General features: G+C 42.4%; 1 protein-coding gene across 3 annotated transcripts in view; it reads right to left on the minus strand.

Annotated features, from left to right (window-relative positions):
* Positions 1–24,891, minus strand: part of MAJIN (membrane anchored junction protein) — a 34,219-nt gene extending 9,328 nt beyond the window's left edge. Inside the window, exons 1-7 of one of the 3 annotated variants that reach the window (XM_075921514.2) lie at positions 24,625–24,888; positions 19,549–19,667; positions 12,628–12,673; positions 11,944–12,019; positions 7,208–7,333; positions 3,970–4,001; positions 1,541–1,650 (exon numbers count right to left, since the gene is read on the minus strand). In XM_075921514.2, coding sequence (XP_075777629.2) covers positions 1,541–1,650; positions 3,970–4,001; positions 7,208–7,333; positions 11,944–12,019; positions 12,628–12,673; positions 19,549–19,667; positions 24,625–24,864 — 749 coding nt within the window. In that variant the 5' untranslated portion in view covers positions 24,865–24,888. Of the gene's footprint in view, positions 1–1,540; positions 1,651–3,969; positions 4,002–7,207; positions 7,334–11,943; positions 12,020–12,627; positions 12,674–19,548; positions 19,668–24,624 lie in introns of all 3 variants that reach the window. The other 2 variants (XM_075921513.2, XM_089776448.1) reach the window with 2 other exon arrangements.
* Positions 24,892–25,171: the final 280 nt, after the last annotated feature.

Raw genomic sequence — 25,171 nt, forward strand, 5'->3', positions numbered from 1 at the left:
GGGATGTAGTCTAGACACAGCCTATTACTGAAATATGGTAAAATGAAAAAATAATGAATTTAAGTCAATCGTACTTACATTTCAGTGTATAGTGTATATATAGCAGTATAAACAAGTCATAGTCTGAATGAAATTTAAGTTTGTGCTGACTTCACTAGTACTTTTTATGTACCCTTGTAAAATTATGCGAATATCTAAATGAACTGATGCACTCCCAGGAAGACTTGTGTATCCCCAGAGTATGGGTCTCCTGGTTGAGAACCACTGGCTTAAAGCTGAGCAGTCTCTTCTGGGCTAACTCAGCGTAACTTGCAAGCACTCCCTGCCTGGAGCTTTCACTCTTTCTTTGTGTTCTGGGTTGGTTGGTTTTTGTGTGTATTTTTTTTCCACTAACGGAAAACACTTCTGGAAGTAGATTCTTAGCCAGCTCCTCTGAGGAACTTTCTGCCCAGGAGCTTCCTCTCTGTGTTTTGGACTCCATCCTGAGCCCTTTATAAAGCCCAAATATTCTTTAACTTAGACTTTACAGTGAGCACCCTGACAAGGTTCCTTCCCATAAGACCATGGTTTGGGCTCTGAAAGAAAGGAAGACCTGGTTCCCACACCAGCCCTTCTTGAGGGCTGTTACCCAGATGCAGGTGGAACCCTGAAGATTGCCTACTTAGGGTCAGGAACCAGCCACCTCTACTATACTGACAACAGGGAAGGAGCTAGAGATCTGGAGCACCAACTGACAGAGGATCTGGCAGCTCTGCCCCTTTATACCAGCATCTGGAAACATGAGAAAGCAGAGGGCATGTATGCCACCCTACTCATATTTGCTATGAGAAAATCCTCTCCCTATTCAGTGCATTGGCTTTATGCATCCCTGAAGTGGAATGGACATGTGTAATCATTTGAGGAAGAACAGTTACAGGTTATTTTTTATATTCTTAATAAACTGAAATTCCCTGACACACAAAAATGGAACTATGATAATATTTTACACACGCCCTTGAAAGATCCCAAAGTACTTTGAAAACTATACATTCAAATTGGAGGTTTGCCATAATCCTTGAGTAAGTGACAGTGTTTAGATGAGCCACCGCAGAAGCAGACTGGAACTCAGAGCTACAACATATCCCTAATTTCTCCCTTGCTCTGGCAGAGAAGTAATCTTTTCCTGTCCTTGACAATTGTGAAGATAGCTTCTCCTTCTGCACTGACTCAGCTGTGCTGGCTGATTCACTCCTTCTATGCAGGTAGCACAGACAGCTATAGTGGCTCTTTCTCTTCTCTGTGGTGCTACCAAACATACAGGTAGACAGTACATAGGAATAAAAGAGAAGCCTTATGCTTCCTTACTCTTCTTCAGGGAAACATACAGGAAGTAACAATCTTGCCCTAAATACAGACAACACCAATGAAATGCAGGTTGAAGGTTAAAAATCAACCAGGACAAAAGATTGCACAACAATGGAATCATGGGAAATCTAATGATAAACTAAAACTGTAAATGGTAACACTTGAGGAATACTAACAAGCTTTTTTGTGAACTCACCTATCCAGACATGGCTTTGCATATGAAATTTCTGCAGGGTCTTCCATTTTTCTCCACTTCACTGTCACTTCTGTTTCAACGTTTTCTATCATTTCAATTCTATCCTGGACCTTAAAAATTGATCAAACTTTACATATTTCTGTTCCTTTTATTTTTAATATAAAAATAATTTTCAAAAAAAGATAAATATTTAAGCTAATCATTTTACTTTTTCTGATTCAGCTTTGTATTTTTATAAATGTCTGGCCCTTTATTTTTAAATGGAAACATTAATTTAAACTTAAAGAGACTGTACACTTATATTTCACAGAACCTTCAAAATATAACATGATGAAAACCGTGACATCATTAACATATAAAATAGTAGGCTTGCTAGCCCAACAAAAGACAGGACACCCCAGACAACCATGTTCAAATCTTGCTTAACACAGAGTTGCTTTTAGGGTTTTCGAGATGGTGGAGACAGAGAGTAAGGATCTGACTTGTAAAGGCTTTTAGGTGCCTAGATTCATTTTGGGATGCAAGATGGGATTTTCAAAAGCACATGTGCACCGATTTCAATATAAGTTATGTACCTAAATACTTCTGAAAATCCCACTAGGCATCTATCTGCATCGTTAGGCAGCTAAGTACCTTTAAAAATCTGGCCCTAAGGCCCCACTCTTACAAAGCACTTCAGAATTAGCTTAATTTTTTTCTAATGTAAAACATACTTTTAGAAAAGAATCTCATTACTTGATTTAAAAAAATATTTATTGTGGGGCAAATTCAATTCATGGGGGGAAACCATTTTAACAGATCAATTTAGAATCAATGTTAGAGTTGTATGGTAATCTTTGTATAAAAGAGGCCTTGTGACGTATCATTTAAAATTGATAATTCACTGATTAATGAAATGTATGTGACAACATTATATGTAAAGTTATCCACATAAACTCTCTGATGCATTTACCAGACAAGTCTTAGTAAACACAAGCTAACAGCTCTACTCAGGACTCCAAGTTGATGAGTAGAGGCCATTCGTTAGCAAGAGGGGGGGGGGGGGGCGGCAGGAATAGAAGGATTTGCATTTTAGCAAACAGCAGCATGGATTCAGAGCAGGGAATTGGCTGGGGGTGGTTGAGCTAGGGCAGAACCTCTAAGAAATGTATGGGGTAGAATGTGGGGCGCTTAGGGCAAGGAGTTGGGGGGGTTCAGGGCAGAGGGTGGTGATGTAGGGGGGTGCAGGAGTCAGGGCAGGAGCTTGGGGATGTGGGGGCTCAGGGCAGGGGTGTGTGTGTGTGTGGAGCGGTGCAAGAGTAAGGGTTGGGGTGTGTGACAAGGGGCTCAGAGCAGAGGTGTGTGCTTAGGGATGAGTGGGGGGGCAAGGGTGCTATTTAGAGACGGCCGGGGGGGGGGGGGGGGAGGGTCGTGTTGAAGCCTCCCTCCCCGAGATTCATACCAGGATGCTGTTGGTTGTTCCCCTTTCTCGCTGTCCAGGAGGGAGAGGGAAGCACACAGATTGGGTCACTCACACTCCCCAGCCCTCTGACCCCCAGACAGGAGTGAGAGGAATGCAGGGACACTACACACTTTCCTCTCAGATACTGATTGCTGATCTTACTCTCTGATGGGAAGAGGAGGACAGTGCACAGCACCCCTACATTCTTCTCTGCCCCCCGCCCCAAACAGTGGTTTGGGGATGGGCTCGAGGCTGGAGCAGTCCTGGACTGGGTGGGAGTGCAACCTCAGTCAGCCCCTTTAAACTGCCTGGCTGCCTGCTACTTAGAGCAGCAGCCTGCAGGAGAGCCTCCTCTTGCAGCTAAGCATCCCAGCCTGCTGGCTCCTTACCAAAGCAGCGCACAGGGGCACAGCCTGCTAACTTTCATCTCTGCTTATGCTTGTACTCATTTAAAACCCATATCTTTGTAGATAAATGAATTTGTTTTATTATTTAATAAAAAAATAGTGATTGTCAATACTGAAGTGCATGGGTAAGTACATTTAAAGGAGCAAATTGTTAGATACTACACAGACACTTAAGGTGTGACCTTCTGGGAGGCTGATTAAAAGACTGAGGGGTAGCTTTAAAGTCTGTAACTTTAAAAAAAAAGCTTAAAAAACAAGTGGTCTGCAATTCAAGTAGGAGGTACAAGAGCAAAGCATTATATGAGGCACCCGAGGTTGCAGGGCAGGAGTGACATAGCCCCTCAGTGGTCTGGACTGCATGCTTGAATATCAGACCATTGAAGACAATAGGTTTTGGATCAGGCCCTGTTTGCTTAAAAGTACACACCATGGTTAAGTGTCTTGTCGGACTGGGACCTAAAAAGGGAGAGAGATGGAATTGTTGTGGTGGGGGGGTTGCAATGTAATAATTCCAAGCAATGCTTTTCTACATTCCTTTCTGTGGCCCTTGTACCATAGAACTCAAAGAAAATGTTACTTACAGCGTTACAAGCATCCATATTTACTTCTTTCCCTGTAATATATAATACATTAAATGTTTAGGAAAGAACTCCATTACTTAATTTTTAAATATATTTACTGCATCACATCTTAACTTCATGAAATTAAACAAGCCATTTATATTCAATGTGGGATTTATGTACTATATGCTGAAACTGAGAAACTGGCATATCATCTGTTTGGGTTAAAGCTGTCTTTTGGAATTAGAACTCTAGCCTAGAAAGACTACATAATGAAGGAGGGGCAGTTGGCCTTTAAGACATTGGTAAATGAAAAATAAACAACTTTTAGGTTTTATAAAAATTACCTTTATCTTAAATTATAATATTTCCATTTATAGACAAACTACATTAAGATGCAGCTAAGGTGGAGACCATATATTACAGCAGTTGTTTCCACACACAGATATGGCACTCTTCTATTTTTTTTCTTAGTGTGCGAATAAATATTCAGTCTCAGGAAGACATGCTAGAGTTGTTAATTTTAGTTTATGCAAAAGGTCTGCATAGACGCAGTACTCCTTGATGAGGGAGCTATGTGAGCAGTAGGAGAGTTGGCTCTGTCTTAATCTCTGATTAGAGTCAATTTTTGAAGCAGAACTGCTCTCTGGGAACGGGCACTAGAGTTTGGCTAGGATTTTGGAAAGAAAGAATTGCTCGTCATGAAGTACATGAAAACAACTGTTCCAGCGCTGGTATTGTAATGAGGGGATATGATTTCCTTCCCTTCCTTAATGAGAGGGAGAACCACAACCAACCCCTAGTGGGCAGATCCAGGATATCTGTGGCTGCCCCATGGGAACTGGGAGTATAAGAGGTTGGTCCTCTGGCTCAGTTGGGGCAGAACTATCAGAGGAGCAGGACATCTCCCCCGTTGCTGCTGGAGCCCACGCCTGACGGGGCTGCTACATTGCCACAGGAACTACTGAAGCTGGTAGACACTAAGGACACCAAAAAGATGTTGGGGTTGCTGCTAGCTATCTACCCTAATGAAGTGAAAGACAACCCTGGAGTTGTCTAGGGGTGTGGAAAGGAGCCCAGAGAAGCCAAATAAGGTTTAGCTGTGTTACAAACTGCAAATCAGCCAGCAAGTTTCAGCTGGATTTCCCCAGTGATCCAGAGACAGAGCACACTGCCACTATTAGAGCCCTGGACTGGGCCGCAGGGGAGTGGGTAAGTCTTTGCCCCCCAATCCCTGCCACCCAACTCCTGAGAATGGCAGACTCCCCACTTTTCAGTCAGGAGACCTGCACTGATCTGACGCCTGCCCAAGCTAGGACACCAGATAGTTTTGCTGACTCTCTTGCCAGAGAGCTAATCCCCTCACTTTACTGCTGTATTGCTCTACTTCACTGTACGCCACAGCCATTACCTGAGCTGATTGCTGCCCTGCCCTGATGGAGCTCCTGGAGAAGACATATAGACTGCCTATTGCTCTGCCTGCCTGCCTGCAAGCCAAAGCTATAATGGATTATGCTCCTGCCATGACTAAGGGCAGAAGGCTTATAAACTAATTTCTACCCCATAAGACTGTGGGCCAGAAGCATTCACTGTGTGCTTTCTCGCTCTGTCTGAGAGCTGGGGCTCACAATCCCATTCCTTGTCTAGCCTGGACTGCAGGTTTGGATCTATTAATCATTACCCACCAGCAAACCCCGTCCCCCCCAAATGGAGTTGCTCAAGGAGCATTGAAGTGAGAGGGCACAGTCTCCCTCCCTGACAGACTAGGAGAGAACTGCAACTGTTTTGCAGGTACCTATGTAAATAAAACAATTTATGCTTCAAGTATATCCAGATTGTGTACCACTGATTTCTCCACTGGGAAACCAACCGGCAAGGCCCTATGCATCTACCACCACTTGGCAGACAGGAGATGCAGTGTCATCAATTAGTATTCTAAGTATCCCCCAACACACAATCTATCCAGGGAATTCAGAGTTGAAAATGAAGTATGGAAATGAACAGTCAGGGCACTAAAACAACCTTAAAGCTATCTGCCAGCAATAATATGGGTGAGGGGGAAGAGATAGAATGTGCCTTTAAAATATATTCAACCTTAACTCATAATTTCTAACCACAAATTATGTAATTATAGTTGTATGATTATTAGATGGTATCATTCAAATATCTTATTATAAATTACATGTCTTAAATATATTTCTTTTTAATTTAACTTTTCAAGTCAGATTTACTAATACTTTCTAGCTACTTAACACTGCCCTAGACTAGGGCAAAGCAGCCAGAGCATATTGCCCAGTTAAAGTACTCTCTTCTCCTTGCCTGATAAGTAGATCTCATGCAGTGGTTTTTAAAATAAAATACAGGCAGTCCCCGGGTTACGTACAAGATAGGAACTGTAGGTTTGTTCTTAAGTTGAATTTGTATGTAAGTCAGAACTGGTACATATTGTAGGGGAAACTCTAGCCAAACATTTCTCCAGAGCTCAGTTTTATTCTCACACCTCACTTCCCTCAGTCCTTTATTCTCAAGCTGAGATGTCTGCTGAGAAAAGCCGCTCTGCGTCTCCCTGGTCTGCTGGGGCGGGGGTGCTAGCTTCGCGTCTCCTTGGTCTGCTGGGGGGAAGCAGCTAGTGCGGGGTTGCCTCACCCCGTTTGTAAGTAGGGATCCGATGTAAGTAGGATCCATGTAACCCGGGGACTGCCTGTATTTAGGATTCATGACCACTTTTGCCATCAGTTATAAGTGAAAATTCCACTGTCATCAAAGACTGCTAGATAAAAATGTAAGAGAATTCACAGAGATGTCCATTTTCAAAATGGTTTCCATTGCCTATTATTCTGAAACAGACCATAAGCTGCCCTCTCAGTTGCACTCTTTTGAAATGGTCACCATTTTTCAGAGGTCCCAACAGCTGTGAACCAAGCTGATATCAGGGAAGACAGTGTCTTGATAGTTGCCAGGAGAAGCACTGTGAGAGGCAGCTGAATGGATGAAGTGGCAACCTTTGCTAAAGTGAGCCAGTAGCCTTAGTTACAGTGAGAATAATAGGCCATTGTTGTACCTAAATTCCCGACTTCTACATATTGGCTAGTTGGAAGTCCAAGTCAGGGAAAAGCAGTATATTTCTCAACTAGTATTTTATGGAAAAGCCATCTCAGAATAAGAAAAGTCAGTTGGTTTCACAATTGGCAACTGTGCCATGGTATAACATTATACATTTGTTTCCATAATTTCTTTAACCATAATTTTATGAACTTACCAACAAATATACTTGGCTGAAATGAATTGAGTTCAACATACATAGTGCAAACATGAGGATATGGGGAAAGAAAAGTATCACCATGTTTGAATCTCAGTTTTGATACTCTTTCCCACTTACTTAAATCTAGATAGTGGAGTTAAGGCTTAACAATTTAAATTTAAAATTATATAAGATGAATAAAAATCAAATGGCTAAATTTCCATTCACTGCTTTAAAAGTATACCTTTTTAAGACTATGTAATAGTATATACCATACTCTTATGCATTAACTTGTCTGTATAGTTATAAGAGAAATTCTATATGATAAGCCACTGATAAAAAAATGCTGGTTTTTACACCCCAGATTCAAATACAGGTTGGACCTCCCTGGTCCAGCACCCTTGGGACATGACCAGTCCCAAACAAGGGAATTTGCCAGACTAGGGAAATTCCCTGCCATCAGTCTTCTAGCCCGCGACTACCTCTGCTTCTGACCCCAGCTGTGCTTTTGGCCCTGGCCAGACCCCTCTCCCTGGGGCGTCAGGCTGTGCTGCCAGCCCTCTTTGCTGCAGTGTTCCCCACACCACCTTAGCTCCCTGCTGCAGGACTCTTGGCCATGGCCACAGATTTCCCTTTGGCACCTGATCCTCTGATTTGAGGCTCCCCATGCCACCTGAGCCTCTTGCTCTGGGGCACCCCAAACCCTTATGTCAAACTTCCTGCCTGGATGAAGATGCACCATGTCTGGTAACTGACCAAGAGACTGAACTTCTCCATTGAAAAGAAGGTCAAGAAAACAAGAAAAAATAGTATTGTAAGAACAAAGGGCTACAGCAGGAGCTGAAGCAAAAGCAGTTCCATGCACTGTCACAGGAAGCAAGAAGGAACTGAAATTAGGGAGCGTATGCAGTGCCCCTTATAGCACACCATGGAGGATGCATCTACACAGCAGCATTATTTCAGAATAACGGCCATTATTCCAAATAACAATGCGAGCATCTACACAGCAATTCTGTTATTTCAAAATACATTTGAAATAACCGACAGCTTATTCTGATTTCTGTAAACCTCATTCCACGAAAAGTAACGCCTATTTCAAAATCGCTCCACTGCTGCCATTTTGAAATAGCTCCTTCCCAGGGCCATTCACACTAATTACTTCCCAGTGCTTCCTGGGGCTCTAAATCGAGGTAGCACATCCACATTAGGGAAGCTTGCTCCAGATTAATTTTGAGGCTTCCCAATAGTGTAGACGCACTATTTCAAAATAAGCTATTTCGGAGTATTTCTTCCAGAATAGCTTATTTTGAAATAAGCATGCAGTGTAGACATACCTGGAGGTGGCACCCCAGGGGTCGCTATGGGCACTCCTTTACAGATACTGCTAAGGGAAAAACTTCTGGCAGCAGTGCACCTAGTGAGCATGTACACCAACTGTGGAATGCACATAAGTAACCACTTAAGCATCAAGTATTAAAACTGTAATACTTTATCAGAGCTCTTAATGGGGTTTTATGCCAGAGATCCTGGCTGATACGCTGTTCTACTCTTGTCCAGGGCTGCCGACAGAACACAAACATTCAGAGGAACACATGGAGGGAAGGAAGTTGAAGAACAATCTGAAAAGCACCCATGGAGAAAAAATAAGGAGTGCTCAGCAACTACCAGACACAGCTGTTCAGTGGCACTGCCTATCAGCTATTTTGCAGCTAGCAAAAGAGAGGAGAGAAGTGCGCATCAGAGATGGAGTCTCAAGGGAAGAAGCAGAGCAGTGACAGGTCCTCAGAGTAGGGGACAAAGTGGTGGAGCACGAGTGGGGCCTCAAAAAAGGGGGTGGAACACCCACAAGGGAAATCAGCTCCTGTGATATCTACAACAAAGCCAGTGAGGATATAATTATGGCTATTTTAGAGAAGATTTTTAAAAGATGGGTTTGCAGGGGACAAAGCTATGATAATTGGGATAACATCCTGCACAATACAAAAGGTATTCAACAATCAAATTCAGCAGCCAAATCAGCACACATCTTTTGTCTCAAGTGCTGCCCACTCACTGAATCTTGTTGGAGAGCAGCTACAATGGCTGTCCCAAATTGTTCTACTTTTTGAAATTGTTGAAAAACTTTGTATACCCAGTTTTCCACTTCTACTAGTCATTAGGATGTGATGAAAAAGCAAATTTGCATTTACATTAAAATGCCTAAGCATAATAAAATAGTCTGCAAGAGTAGAAATCAGATTGAGGGTGCTGAATACACTAGGCAAGACCAAGGATTCATACAATCATATGCCAGAACTTATGCTGAAAGCAGACATCTTGCAAACAAACATTTCTGAGTTTTCATTTTTTGTTCTTGATGAGATATGGTAGCTATCTTATAAAAAATAATTTTGTGAACAAAAAATTGTAGAGTCCAGTTCTTCAGTCAAACAGTCACTGTTTACTTGGTGGCTTTGGACATGCTTTATCAGAATTACAGTGTTCTGGGTTTATTGCATGTAAGATGGAAACATTAAAAATATCCACACAGTTCAAAGAAAGGAAGTAATGTCAGGTGAACTTGCAAAAGATGAAAGGTCATCCAATTCTCAAAAAGTTTCTGAACATAAGGTTTTCAACCTTGTCTTAAACACAATATTATCATAACTGGACAATAGGATGTGTAAGTATTATATTGTGAGTGAAAGAGATGTTTCTATAATAGAAAAGAAACTGAAGAGTTCCAGCAGCAAAGATCGAAAGAGGGGCACTGTGACATAGCGGGGGTGCTGTCTACTTTGTAACCCAGTGTTCCTGCCAGCTGTATTGTGAGACTCACTTCACTTGTGTATTGGCCGTAGACAACTAAGTCCCAGCCTGAGCAGAGAACAACCCTGTTCCCAGAGAGAGAGAGAGAGACAAAAGAAGATAGGCTGGGACTGTCCCCAGGGTGGAGGGTAGGGCCAGAGAGCTGAGTAGGTCTCGGCTGGGCTATGGAGAATGAGGATGTTTTCGACCAAGGAAGGGGGTGAAGCCCCCCCCCCCCCCCCCCAAGAAGAATAAGGCTGTCCGCCCTGGCTCCTGTGTTAATATCGCTCCTACTCTACACTGTGTCTCTGAGAAGCAATAAGAAAATGTCTATTCTACTGGCTGGATGCAAGTCACATCTGGCTGCGGATGGGGGTTCAGGGTCGGGGGCTCCCCAACGTGTCATCACAGATGCTCAAAACATAGCAAACAGCTGCCCTAAGGATTTATATACTGAAAGTGGAGAGGATGAGATTGAGCTCTTAGCTACATTTACAGAAGTTATAAATAAAAGTTTCCCTGAAGAGAGAAACAACACAGAGTATTTTTTGCTGTCTTCTTACCACCATGTCTGCTAATGAAGGAAATTTTAGTAAGCTAAAATTAATCAAGATCTACATAAGAACATCCCTGGGACAGAAAAGGCCAAACTATCTGGCAGCTGATTTCTACAGAGAATTAGGAAGCAAGGCATCAGATATTTTCAGAGACGCCTAGGAAAGTCTCTTTGTAAGAGTAAATTCTCAAATAAAAATTCTGCAACTGAAGACAAACATAGGGACAGATTCTCAGCTAATGTAAGCCGTATTCAACATGATATAAGCTGTAAGCATGCTGTCTTGACTCCAGTACTGCTTTATGTTAACTGAAGATCCAGCCCTCAAATTCCACATATCAATAATAGAAATTAAACAAGCTCCCAAACCTGGGCTTGCTGAATTTTGACACCAAGGAAAGGACACACAGAAATATAGTAGTGTTCTGTAGCAGTGAGATGTAAATGATCATGATTTCATTTAATAATTATTCAAATACCTTTCTTAAAGATTATTAAAAAGTGAGGAATATTAAAAATTAACATTATATACACATTTTGATGTGATTGACTGATGGATTGCAAGGAAAAGTGAGATTTGAACCCTCGACCCACACCAAGGCAGAGCCTCTGACATATGCACTGGAAGACTGAAATGCAGGTCATATTAGATGTTCTGAGGATCCCTTTTGCTTCTAAACTCTATAAAACTAGGAAAGTTCCATCTTCCTGCCATGGGTGGCAAGAAGAAACCTAGGGCTGCTCTGCCTTTTATGATCTCCAAAGAAAGGCCAATGGAGTGCAAACCACAAGTAAAGTGTTCAACCAAACCTGCTGACCAAGAAAATCCAACCTCACATACATGGAGCCGAGACACACCAGAAGCAGAATCTAGATGGATAAACATTCAAAGTACACTTTAATTTCAGAGGCTGCTAATATTTATTTTCATGGACTTCAATCTTTGTGGTGATCTGCCCCCCAGTGAGATCATAAAAGGAATGGAGGTTTTCTTTATAATTCAAAAAACAAAGAATATAAATCTTCCAGAGATCGCTTTAGGTGGCCAAAACCTTAAAAGTTTGAGAGATCAAATGTATTAGTAAAGACTACGTTATATGAGCTTACTGTTACAGTGGTATATTTTTACTTTAAAATGTAAGAAGTTATGAAAATTGTAGATTATCGATCCTTCAAATAAAGGGCAACCACCCTAAAAATAACATTGAAAAACATTGCAGTACACCCAAATAAAAACTCTACAACTGAAAACATAGTCAGATCTTCAGCTGATGTAAACTGCATAGCTCCTCTGACTTCAATATTCATTTATGCCATTTGACACTCTGGCCTATAAATTGCACATACTGATAATTTAAAAAATTTCCCACACTCATCGAATTTATTTACTTTGACACTGAGCAAAGGATACATGGGAATATAGTCAAGTGTTCTGTAGCAAATGGATGTAAATTATCAAGATTTCCAATTATTACTCGAATGGCTTCCTGAAAGATTAAAAATTAAGGTGGAAGATTAAAAATTAACAGAATATGCAAATTCCTACTGGTGAAGTAATTTTAACTAGGGTTTCCAGTGTGGGGATCTTTTTTTATTTAAAAGACTGCCAGTCAATATAATTAGTCGCAGGTTCCTGAGGATACATAAAAGCCGATCAGTGCTGCAAGATAAGCAGCTGATATACACAGAATAGCACAACTAGTTCCTCATCAAAGAGTAAAACAACTGAGATTCCACATCAAAAAGTGGGCCAGCCTCTGAGGTGGGTTCACCAAGGAAGACGAGAAAGGGAAGAAAGGTGCAGCTAGTTCCATGAACATAGTTTCATTTTTTTTAGATTTGGCATTTATTAGGCATATTTTTATAGTTAAGATGGAACATTAAAACTTCATTTCCAGGCTCACATTTGTGGTTTGGATGAAAAACTATAGTATCTTAAGTTTTTTAACTGGTGATCCATTTGTTGTCAACCTCAATCTCACGATCAAAAAAGTGTTTTTCTCTGTGAATATGTCATTTGTCAGAATACTATTATCCTGTAATAAACAAAATATTTATTGAGCGGGACACCCAGTGTAAAATTTAGATAGCTTACCTCTAGTTCTTTGGCAGTACTTTCATTATTGTCTATATTATCACTACTGTGAAACAAACAAACAATATATTTAGCCATACAAAATGAAAGACAAGATGGAGCTTCAAGCATTGCAATTATTTCCATGGCGATAAAGTGTTTCAGAGGAATCTGATTTCACATGGAAAATATGAAGCAGAGACAAATAGATTCTTAAAAGGTGAAAGAACAGTTACTTACTGTCATACCCTCCATGCTTTATAACTGACATATGAATATGCATAACTCAAAGATGCTTTAGGCAAAATGCATCATGTAAAAGATAATTTTTAAAGTTATGTGTAAAATGTATGCTGAATGTGTATATTTTACTTCTGTGCATTTATGACTCTTGTACAGGATATTAGAAATATGAAGCGTAAACCTGCTTATAATTTTAGATGTGTTAAGGTGAACCATTACTAATATTCTGAAACATAATGGCTTGGAACACAAGGTAATAGCCGCAAAATGGTTTTGCTTTTCCTATACGCCCAAACTTTGGTTAGTCCTACAAAGACATGTGACCATGGTACCTAGTACTGGAATCCATCTTGAATCTGGTATTTTTCCATGCATAGGAAGACTAAACAAAGGGGTCCCTCCCTGGGGGAAAGTCTATTTAAGGAATGGAAAGCAATCAAGTTTTTGTCTTCAGCTGGCTTTTGATATTGCCTCCCTCTTTAAGAGGATACGTACGAAAAAACCTGAAAAGAATAACTCTAAAAAGCTATAGATCCAGGCCAGAGAGAAAGAACAATTCTGTTCTGAAAGATTTTACCTCAACCAAGGACAAGCAGTGAGGAACATATGTAGCCCTAGAATTTTGTAACTAATAAGTCAGTTAGTTATAATGAATGTATGCTATAGCAAAAGGTTTGGATTAAATTTAAATACAAGATGCAGGCCTCAGACCAGCCAGGCAGCTTTGTTAACTTAGCTCCAACTCTGTTTGATGTTAGCATGTTCTGATGTTAAAGTGAAGGTATGGAATATTGTAATACATACTGATGTTAATATTAGGTAAGGTCTTGTAATAGATAAAAAGAAGTTTAATGTCGAAAGACTTTGTAACTTTGTTAAAGTGACTAGAAGTACTCCTTTGTTCCATGCTGCAATTCTGTAAATGTATTGTTTGTATCAATGAGAGAGAGAATGTTTTAGGAGAAGCGTGAAGACCACTGCATGCTCAAATGGCCAGAGGAGGGGCCGGAGACTCAAAAAGCACCAAATAATTATCAACTAAGTGAAAGCACACTGAAGACGCAGACTACCGGGGCAGATTGACAAACCCTGAAGTTAGTGGCAAGCACCCCTTGACAAGGAACCAATAGCAACTTTCACCAGAGAACACCACCCCCGAGGAGTCGTCAGCATATGGATATTAAATGACTGTGAGAACAACTTCTTCCCGATAACCATATGTTGTAGGAAGACAGATTGTGATGTTGAATGACTGATTAAGGCCTGACAAGGCAAAATGCATAGACATGCATGGAAGGAAAATCCTATGAAGGATAGGGTGTCTTGTATGGCTCTTCAGGTTCTCGTCCTGCATCAGTCCAGACTGACACAAATCCAGCTCCTTCCTTGCACCCGACCTATCTGGCCAATAGGTCAGGCCGAGCAACAGACTGGTAACTATTCCATCAGCTGGGTGTGTGTGTGTGTATGTGTATGTGTGTAGACGCATATGCTACTTTGTTATATTGTCAATAAATGTGGCGTGTTGTCTTATCCCCCTGAAAAAGATCCTGTCTGCTTCTTTTAAGCAATAAAACATACTTTGAAACAGTTAGGGTATGAAGCTTAATTGGCGTGTTTTTTTTATTTTGGCTTAGTAACATACTTTGATCTGCTTTCACTTGTAGTCACTTAAATCCTACTTTTCCTACTTAATAAATACACTTTTGTTTATTATCAAGCACAATATAAATAACTGTTCCGGGAGGGGGGGAGGGAAGGGAGGGCAACCACTGTGCATCTCTCTTCCATTGATAAAGAGGGCAAACTTATAAGCTTTCTCTGTGTAAAACTTTTATACAGAGTAAGATGGACTGGATTATATATTATGGTCACTATTCCCAAGCGGTCCTGTAACGGTTATATCCTGGACCTGATCCTGCACTCCGCTCAGGACTAAATCGAGAATTGCCTCTCCCCTTGTGGGTTCCTGCACTAGCTGCTCCAAGAAGCAGTCATTTAAGCCACTGAGAAATTTTATCTCCGCTTCTCTTCCTGAGGTGACATGTATCCAGTCAATATGGGGGTAATTAAAATCCCCCATTATTATAGAGTTCTCTATTTTGGTAGCCTCTCTAATCTCCCTCAGCATTTCTATGTCAGTAGGTTTAAAACTAATTAGGTTTAAAACTAATAAAAGAAAGTTCTTCTTCACACAGCGTGTAGTCAACCTGTGGAACTCCTTGCCAGAGGAGGCTGTGAAGGCTAGGACTATAATAGAGTTTAAAGAGAAGCTGGATAAATTCATGGAGGTTAGGTCCATAAAAGGCTATTAGCCAGGGGATAAAATGGTGTCCTTGGCCTCTGTTTGTCAGAGGTTGGAGAGGGATGGCAGGAGACAAATCGCTTGATCATTGTCTTCGGTCCACCCTCTCTGGGGCACCTGGTGCTGGCCACTGTCGGTAGACAGGATACTGGGCTAGATGGACCTTTGGTCTGACCCAGTACGGCCGTTCTTATGTTATGTTCTTATGGATTTATTTAGAGTTTTGGTCCTCTTTGGGGCTGTGTTCCTGGATGGTATCAACAGCCTTATAGCCAAGCCTTCCCAGGGGTGAGCTGGTTCAATATCTGTGTTGCTCTGTGGAGAAGTGGAGGGTGGTGTTACCCCAACCCTGTGACTTGGCTGGGAGAGACCAAAGCTTCTGGCCCAGCAGGACAGGATAGCTGGGGCACCACAATGGACAGATAAGTGGGCTCAGTGACATTACTAAAACATTAGGTGACAACCCCAAGGGGACTCCGGTGATCCAACCCGTCACACCTCACAAGAACTCTGGTTCTTCAAGATGCATTGTACTCCAAGATTCCAATCTGGCATGATTGCACCCAATGTGCTCTAGGTCAAAGATCCACAATTACTGAAGAATAAGTAATTTTTCAAGTGAATGTGCACATGAATTCCACTCTGGTTGACTAACGCTTATCTGTTTGCTTGGAGATGGGTGCTAGGAGTTCTACTCAAAGTCTGCAAGACAGCCCTACCAAAGCAGACCTCCAATCTGGAAGCTTCTATCAAGAAAGTGTCTCGTAAAGGTGAGGATTGAAATACATGTAAGCTACCCTGCAGATTTCAGAAATGAGCATTTTTCAACCTAGCAAGAAAGGCTATCTGTGCTCTAGTGGAATGAGCTCTGACTAGCTTGTGGCACGTTCTTATACAAATGAGACTCAGATAACCTCTGAGATAATAATGCTTGATGCAACAAGGGAGGTTTAGATTGGACATTAGGAAAAAATTCCTAACTGTCAGGGTGGTCAAATACTGGAATAAATTGCCAAGGGAGGTGGTGGAATCTCCCTCTCTGGAGATATTTAAGAACAGGTTAGATAGACATCTGTCAGGGATGGTGCAGACAGAGCTTGGTCCTGCCTTGAGGGCAGGGGGCTGGACTCGATGACCTCTCGAGGTTCCTTCCAGTTCTATGATTCTATAGGTCTATCAACAAAAGCCATGAATGTTATAGGTGTGTTCTTGAATGAGTTTGTCCTGATAAAGTTGTCTGATAAGGCCCTTACTAAATTAAGTGTATAAAGTTTAGTTTAACTTGCTTTTGAGAGAGTCGTGGAAAGAAAACTGGAGATTGACGAATTAGCTCATTTAAAATGTTCAAACCATGTTCACATTTATAATGTGCAAGCAGAATAAAGTCCAAACCAGTAATACATATACTTGCTGTTTTAATAGGGCTAATTTCACAAAGCTGAAAAAATTATGAGCCAAATCAGATGGGAGGAAGAATTTAATCAGAAAAATGTGAATGAAAGTTGTGAATCATTTAAGAATACTTTACTAGATGTCCCAAAAGCCATATCCCCTCGCTGACTAAAAAAAAAAAAAATCTGGTTTAGAAGGGAAGTGAAAACATACATACATACATACATACATACATACATACATACATACATAACAAATGGAAAGCAGGGAAGTTGAAAGCAATGAATATGAATCAGGAATTACAGAAAACTGATAAGAGAAACCAAGGGGGACACGGACAAATGTATGGCCAGCAGAATGAAGGCACCTGATGCAGCAAGGTCAATATCAAAAGACATACTATCTGCAGTTTTTGTGACACCACTTGTGTTTTTTAGCGATTTGTACCAGGGCACCAGAAGAGGCTTTTTCAGTCTTCCAGCCCTCTGAAGGTTGAACCTGAGATAAGTTAGAAGTCTAATGATTCTTGTCTCAACTTTCTAGGTGCCAAAATCTATAACCTGTTCCTTCGCTTATCCTTAGAGGGGTGCTTCTTTCTGCACTTGTCAGAATACACAGATGCTTGAATAATGGTAAAAGAATGGGGCCTTTTAGTAGATGTGCTGTAGGAGCTCAAGATGGGGTCTTGGCTTATCTGGCACTAATAGACAAGAGACTGACCAGATGACTGTGGTCTGGCTGTACCCTTCCTCTTGGTAGCTGAAGAGGCTTGCACTGATCTCTCAGGAAGGATAATCTTCAATTGGGCTTCTTTAACTTTCAGTGCTCTCAGAAACAAACAGCTCATAGTAAGGATTTTAAATATCAACTAACCGACTAATCAAATAGCCAATGCATTTTGAATCGACTATTCAATTAGTCGACAAGGTGACTCCACCTTTGAAGTGCAGCAATAGCCGTACAGCTGTTACACTTCAAGGGTGAAAGCACCACATGGAGCCAAGGGTCAGCTCCCCACTAACCCCGGGCTCCATGTGGCGCTGCCACTTTGAAATGCCATGAGGAGCCTGATGCCAGGCTCTCCACAGCTTTTCAAAGTGACAGCACCACGTGGAGCCCGGGATCAGCGAGGGAGTTTCAGCTAATCCTGGGCTCCACATGGTGCTTCCCCTCTGAAATGCCGCATGCAGCGTGAGGTCACTGCAGCTGGCTCTAGGCTGCACGCAGCGTTTCAAAGCTTCAGCACCATGTGGAGCCTGGGGTCTGGCTCTAGGCTCCAAGAGGTGCTGACTCTTTAAAGTACCCCCTTCACTTCTCCTCCGTTTACTGCCTCTTTCTGATAGAGGCAGCAATGGGGAGGGAGCGACTAGTCGACTAGCAAATGTTTATCGGATAGTCAACTAGTCCTTCACATCCCTAGCTCATGGACATGTCCTTCTCCAAGGTGACAAAGGCCCTGGCAATGCCACCTCTTAATTGGTATCAAAGCATCACACAAGGGCTGGTAATTGACTCCTGTAGGTTTAGCTTCTGCCATGCTGCTACTCCCCAGGGTGGAGAACAGGCATCTAGTCTTACTGAAACTTAACTAATATACAAATTCCTGTATTTACATAGTTAATTGGCTAAATACAATAAACAAAACTAATTAACAATAACCCCAAATAACCCCAGTACTGAGCATAGAGAAAAGGCAGGCATCCCATTGTCAAGGGTGCTAAGGAGGAATTGAGCAATGGTTGGGTCTGCTCTGCCCTTTATGTCTTCGGGATGATCACAAGGACATATAGAGCATCCATCTAACTGCAACAGACACTGCTGACCAAAAGAACTTGACCTTGCATGCATGCATGTGTATGCACATGAAGAATGGAATACATGCGGACAATCACTTGAAAGGAAAAACTTTATAATTTTTTTTTAAAATCTCAATTCAGAAGGGTCCAGATCCAAAGGCTTGTGATACAATATATTTCCATTTAACATAAGTGTACTTTAGATCAGGCCTTAAAAGAAAATATAAGAATTTCTCCACCTTGACGCTTAGGTGACAGCAGTGGGAGCACTGAGAGTAAGAGCCAGTATTAGTACTCTCACTTCCAGTGCCTAGCACCACAACAGCATCTGTCACCTGAAAGAAGCAATTATAGGAAAAGTCCTTCTCAACAGCAGAATGAGGCACACTGTTGCTCTATGAGATGGCACGTATAAACTCAGTTCAGTCAGCACCTAGTTCAGTGAGGAGATGAAGCACGTGTAGTACAAATGGTATCTCCTTTGGAATAAGGCTGTCAATATAGCAAGCAAACCTCTACTAAGCATGTGGCAACTGATTTTTCAGAGGCTTATATCAAGAGACAAGAAAAGGCACATCCTTAACTCTAGGGCAACCTATCAAATCCCTGCTCCAAACCCCAAACCATAGAGCTTCTCAGTTAAATGTTTGTAAAAATATTTTAACATATTTTTCATTAATTTCAGCCTTGGACATAGCTGAATTATTTTAGGTGAAAGTTTCAAAAAATTACAAGGCAGATACTCAACAGGAAAACTCCACACAAAACATTTATTTAAAGTTTAGCAAAGTTATAAGCAACTGAAAACTAGGGCTTTATAATGGAAAGTGTTACGCAGTCTTAACTACCCGTACAGGTAGAAGCTCCACCAATAGTAATAAAAGGGCATTGTGCTCAATTCTTCTGGAAGAAAGAATAATGTGGACCATTTCAGTCTCAAATGACTCCCTCTGGCCAATGCTCAGTCTGGCGTTAATGAACTTTGAAGGCAAAATATCTAGTCCTATGTGGCCAGAAATAGAACTAATGCAGTTTGGAAACTTTAGAAGTGGTGCTAGTGCTTAAAAGCAGGAGCAGGGAACTGAAGACTCTCTCAAAATCCTCATTTTATGATAGCAGTACAATATATTCTTACTGTACCTTCATGATGCTGTGGGCTGAAAGTTTGGATTTGGGTTCAAATCTAGAAATAAGGAAATTACTTACCTGAGAGAGTTGCCATATCTGATTTTAAGTTTATATACACTTTTGCCTGCGTGAAGAAACCTTGTTTCAGGTAGTGGATATGTAAAAGGTTTTAAAAACATCTTTTTCAGAATATCAACCTAAGTATGTAAGAGAAATCAGATGTTAAAAAAATTAAATCCATCCCAATCCATGACTACATCTTTCATAGCATAAAACAAGGGTATTATATATACAACTTTTATTTTAGAGAGCTTACACTGTACCCTGGATCTCCCTTGAACCCTAAACCATAATTCTGCACATTTTACTACTAACTGGGGATTTAACTGCTGAGAGGAGTAAAAGGCGGACATTTGTGGCAGTGAAGGGGGACAATATGTTATATGTGTAGCACAGAAAATTTATTGCTACCACAGCTGAATGCTAGAAAAAACCCACCCTCCACTTAAAATCTAGACTTGTTTTCTATCATTACTAACTGCACACATATGAACTGCCACATTAATATACTTTCATGGCAATTCCAAAACTTTCCCCCCTAATTTACCAATTTCTACTGCTTAGTTATTGAATGGAGCTGACATGCTGCTTTTAATTCCCCTCAGGCAGCTTTAAAATCTTTTGGATCTCATTATCATAGACCTTGATCAACCACAAATCCAAATTAATTCAATGGGAGTAGAAGATGCTCATCACTTCTGAAATATTAGGTCCAATGCATCTGAAGTTGGGAAAACACAAAAGGTGACACCTAAAGATACTGACCACTTCTGAAAGTATTAAGTTTCATATGCCATCTTGAGCATTGCCAACTTTCAAAGAATATTTTTGAAACTATAAAAGAAGTTTCTAAAGGAACCATAGGCTCCTTAAGCAATATACCTATTCCAAATGGTAGCTTCAGTCACTAAGCCTATAGATAGGAATCTGTGGCTCTTGCATGGAAATATTTTGCAAGATCTGCCTGCACATCTAATCATTTTTAATCTTTAGGATCCTAATTCTGCAATGACGTACTCACTCCCTCTCTTCAACATTTCTATCTATGTAGCCCACTGCGAGTAGCTACAATGGGCTCCCATCCTCCCACTGAATAACTCTAATTTGTTTTGCCTACCAACACTTTAGGGATGTTAAACTGTTAAGTATACTGCAAGCAGGAGGCTTACCAGTATGCTTATTGGTTAACCAGATCTTGCCAGTAAAATCCAGTGGCCAGCCACAACGGGCCAGGTGACAGGACAGGTGGCAGGATCTGACAATTGCAGTGGAACCAGTGGCAGGACCTCATGGAGACAACAAGGAAGGCAGCAGACTCTCACAATCATGGCAGGACCCCAATGGCTGCAGTAGGGCCAGGCAGCAGGCCCTAAGTTAAAACGATTAACCAGTTAAGTGCTATTGTTTAACTGGCTAAACATTTTACATCCCTACTGTCAGCTTCTGAGCATTCACATGGGCTGTGCTCCATATGCGTTTCACCCATATTGCAGCGTCTGCCAGGTAGCACCATCTAGATAAGGTCTCCCCACAAAACTAAGGTGTCAGTCTGTCTTGCAGCAGCTCAAGAGCATGAGTACCAACCTTAAGGCATACTCTTAGGAAATTCTCTGCCCACATTGGCTGAGAATTTTATACTTAGATTTTACCAACCAATTGCCAATGTAAACTCCTCAGGCATTAAAACACCCTTAACAGAAAGTCACAGATACTCCAATATGTCTTGCCACTCAGCAAACTGTGATAGATGGTCCCTTAGCAAAGAATATGGCAACATTCAAGTTACTCCCATCCCAAAGGGCCATTTAGATCAGGTCAACTGCACCTTAGATCTTACCCCAAAGACAACACTTGTAGCCAATCCAATAATAAACAATCTAAAAATGTATTACATAGGAAAAATAAATAGGAATTATTTACAAGAATAAAACAAGTAAACATACATACACACATAAATGCGTTTCAGTTTCAAAAACAAATTCCATAATAAGCAACCTCTCAGTGACTTTTAGGGCTAACCCAGGCTAAGAACTAAGGATCTTTTGCTTATGCTTCCTAATTCTTGTCCCTCTGAGTCCAAGGAGTATAAAGATATAGTTGCTCCTTGTAAGAAGTTTTTATCCCTTCCCCACATCTGATTACAATTGCAAATTCAGCTGATAGGAAGAATTAACGTGCCCATCTCTTCTTCATAGTGATGGGGGAGCAGTAGGGGAGAAAAGAAGAGAGCAATAAAGTCTTCTGTCTTCTTTGATGTTTCACAAGAGTTCGTCTGATGTAGATAGGCCTTCCTGTGGGACAAGGCCTACCACGTTCTGTTGGATGCCAACATTTCATATTAATAAATGTTTCCCTTCTGAGTGGTTTGGATCATGCCTACATTATAAAATTAAGTCAACCTAACCTATATCAGCGCACAGTCATGGCAGAAATGACACTGTGTGCGCATGTACATTTTGTTCCTTGTCTTAGTGACGCATATCCTCACCAAGAGCACTCGTATCAATTGTACTGGCAGTGTGGGGCATTATGGAACAGCTCCTGAGCCAATAGCAGTTGGTATATGTAATGCATTGTCAGCTGACTTAACTACATTGACCTTGGCGGAACTCTCTAGGATCCACTGGATGTGTCTACACTGGCAAGTTATTCCGGAAAATCAGCTGCTTTTCCGGAAAAACTTGCCAGCTGTCTACACTGGCCGCTTGAATTTCTGGAAAAGCACTGACGATCTAATGTAAAATCTGTTCCGGAAAAGGGCCAGTGTAGACAGCACAGTAGTGTTTTCCGCAAAAAAGCCGTGATCGCGAAAATCACAATCGGGGCTTTTTTGCGGAAAAACGTGTCTAGATTGGCCATGGACGCTTTTCCGCAAAAAGTGCTTTTCCGGAAAAGCATCCTGCCAATCTAGACGCGCTTTTCCGAAAATGCTTTTAACGGAAAACTTTTCCGTTAAAAGCATTTTCGGAAAATCATGCCAGTGTAGACGTAGCCACTATGTATAGTTTTAAGCCTACACAGCTTTTGGGTCCAGCTGCAACATCATTTGTCTTTGAAAAATGGTATATATCAAGGCTCTACTATCAAAGCCTGCAACTCATTCACTCTCATCGTAGATATTATTGCCACAGGAATTCAGGTATTTTTTCCAATAACATAAAGGATCAGAGATTCCATGAGAGTTTCTAAGGTCATATTAAGGACCCACAAAGGAACCAGTTTACATGCTGGTGAAAGGAGAATTTAGAAATGAATAGATGAAAGGTTGAGTTCATCACTGAATATACTCTCAATGAGCTAAGCTTAAGGTGAGCCAACTGAAGATGTCTTAGATACTAGGCAGAATCAGTTGAACTCCACAGGGCAATGACCACATTGAAAAAAAGCTTACACTTGGCTGAAGAAGCTATCCTGGTAGAGTTTTCTTTTCCCCGAGTAGGACCTGTCAAACAGTCACCAAACATTGCTGTTTTTCTTCATTCAACCATGAAGCAACCACATGTTGAGACACATGGAGCTGAGCATAGAATACAAGTGATCATTATTCTGCATGAGCACGTTGGGCTGGAACACAACTGATACTGAAGAAGTACTGATGAGGAGTAACGTCAGTTTGAAACACGGAGTTTGCGCAAAATCTTGCCACCTGTCTACACTGGCCACAAGTATTTGTGCAAGAACACTGACATTCTAATGTATAAAATCAGTGCTTCTTGTGCAAATACTTTGACGCTCCTGCTCAGGGATAAGCCCTCTTGAGCAACTGTTCTTGAACAAGAGGCCAGTGTAGACAGGCAGCATTAATTACTTGCGTAAGAAAGCCCGATGGCTAAGGAGCTTTCTTGCGAAAGAGAACATCTACACTGGCACAGATGCTTTTGCACAAAAGGACATCTCTTGCGCAAAGGTACATGCCAGTGTAGATGCTCTCTTGTGCAAATACTTTAACACAAAAACTCTTGCATTAAAAGTATTTGCACAAAATCTTGCCAATATAGATGTAGCCCAGGTGTATTAATTGACATGACATTTGCAGAATTTTAAAATATTGTGTGAAGAACTTGAGGAGTACAGGAGCTACAGAGATTGGAATATCATTAATTGCTCAGGTCTACTGCATTCTGTGGATACCAGAACCCCAAGCTCAAGCCCAGGTTATAAAATTAATGTAGGGTTAAGAATCAATGTAGACGGTCAAGCCCAAGATCTTCTAACACTGGCTCTCTAACACAGGCCCACTAACATTAGGCTTAGCTTGCAGCAAAGACATACTTTGACAGGCTATACTGCATGCTTAGTTCCTCCCAAGTCCCACTGCTTGCCCTGCCTACGTTTTTTTTTTTTTTTTTTTAAGGCTCAAAGGATAGTTATGCTAGTCTGACACAAAACAAGGAGTCCTGTAGCACCACAAAGACTAACAAAAATATAGAGAGAGTGCTCTGCTCATCTGAGAAAGTGGGTTTTGACCATGAAAGCTCATGATACGATCTAGGTTAAAACTGTAAAATACAGGACTCTGTCATCCAGCAACATCCGTGGTCCAGGTGCCTTCCCGGGCACCTCTGCCCAGGCCAAAGGCAGTAGGGCTGGCAGAGCACTGGCTGGCAGGGGGTGGGAACACAGCCCCAGCTGGGCAGGCACAGGGCGAAGCGAAGCCCCAGCCGGGTTGAAAGCAGTGGGGGCAGCATGCAGAGCGCAGCCCCACAGGCCAGCACAGTGGGAAGTGAAGCCCCAGCCTGGCCAGAGGCAGCAGGACTGGAGGTCAGGAGAGCAGCTGGCCTGGCGCTCCCAGTGGGGAGGAACATGGCCCTGTTGCGGGGGAGGGGGCAGCAGGACCAGCAGTAGGGAGCAGGGCCAGAGGGGAGCACTGGCAAACGCCATGCTTTGGGATCACTCAGGTGCCAAGGGTGCGGGGCAGGGAGGTCCTACCTGTAACTATAGATTTTGCTAGTCTCTAAGGTGCCACAGGACTAGTCCTTGGGCTGCCTTTTTTAAGCAAGAGCCGAGGCCTGGCCACAGCTGCCCAGGGTCAGCCAGGGCTGAATTAACTCTTCCCGGGATGTTGTGGAGCCGCCTACGGCGCCCGTGACTTGCCTGCCCAGTGGCGGCGCCCTCAGGCCGGCCCGAGCCCGCCGGCGGGAATCTCGCCCCAGCCCCGCCCGAGCCTGGAGCCTCCTCCAGCCGGTGACACCCGCCTGCGGCCGCGGGCCCGAAGCACCGAACGCAGGACGCCGCCACCGCCACGTGAGCTTCCCGCCTCAGCCCCGCCGGCGCGTGGGGAGCGGCTCCCACTGACACGGGGCTGCTGCGGGAGACGTTAGGGCTGCGGAGCATGCCCAGTAGCCCCGCCCACACCCTGCCCCGTGCTCGCTGAGCACCCTTCGCGGGGGATTGAAAGGGGGCGAAACAGGCGGGGGGTGGAAACCGGGCAGGGGCTCGAGGCGGCTGCGGGCAGGGTTAGAATCGTGCTGGGGCAAAAATGAGGGGCGGTGAGGGGAGGAGCAGCTGGTGCGCTCCACTGCTGTTTGGGTGCCTTGCACAGACAGGGCAGGAGGGTAAAAACCGTCACCCCAGTGGGCATGAGGCACCAGTCAAGGAGCGGCTGTGGGCGAGGGGCTTTTTTATTTGCTCAAGCCTGCTT

This window comes from Pelodiscus sinensis, chromosome 2 (assembly GCF_052426305.1).
Source record: "Pelodiscus sinensis isolate ZL-2025 chromosome 2, ASM5242630v1, whole genome shotgun sequence".
NCBI classification, from domain to species: domain Eukaryota; kingdom Metazoa; phylum Chordata; order Testudines; family Trionychidae; genus Pelodiscus; species Pelodiscus sinensis.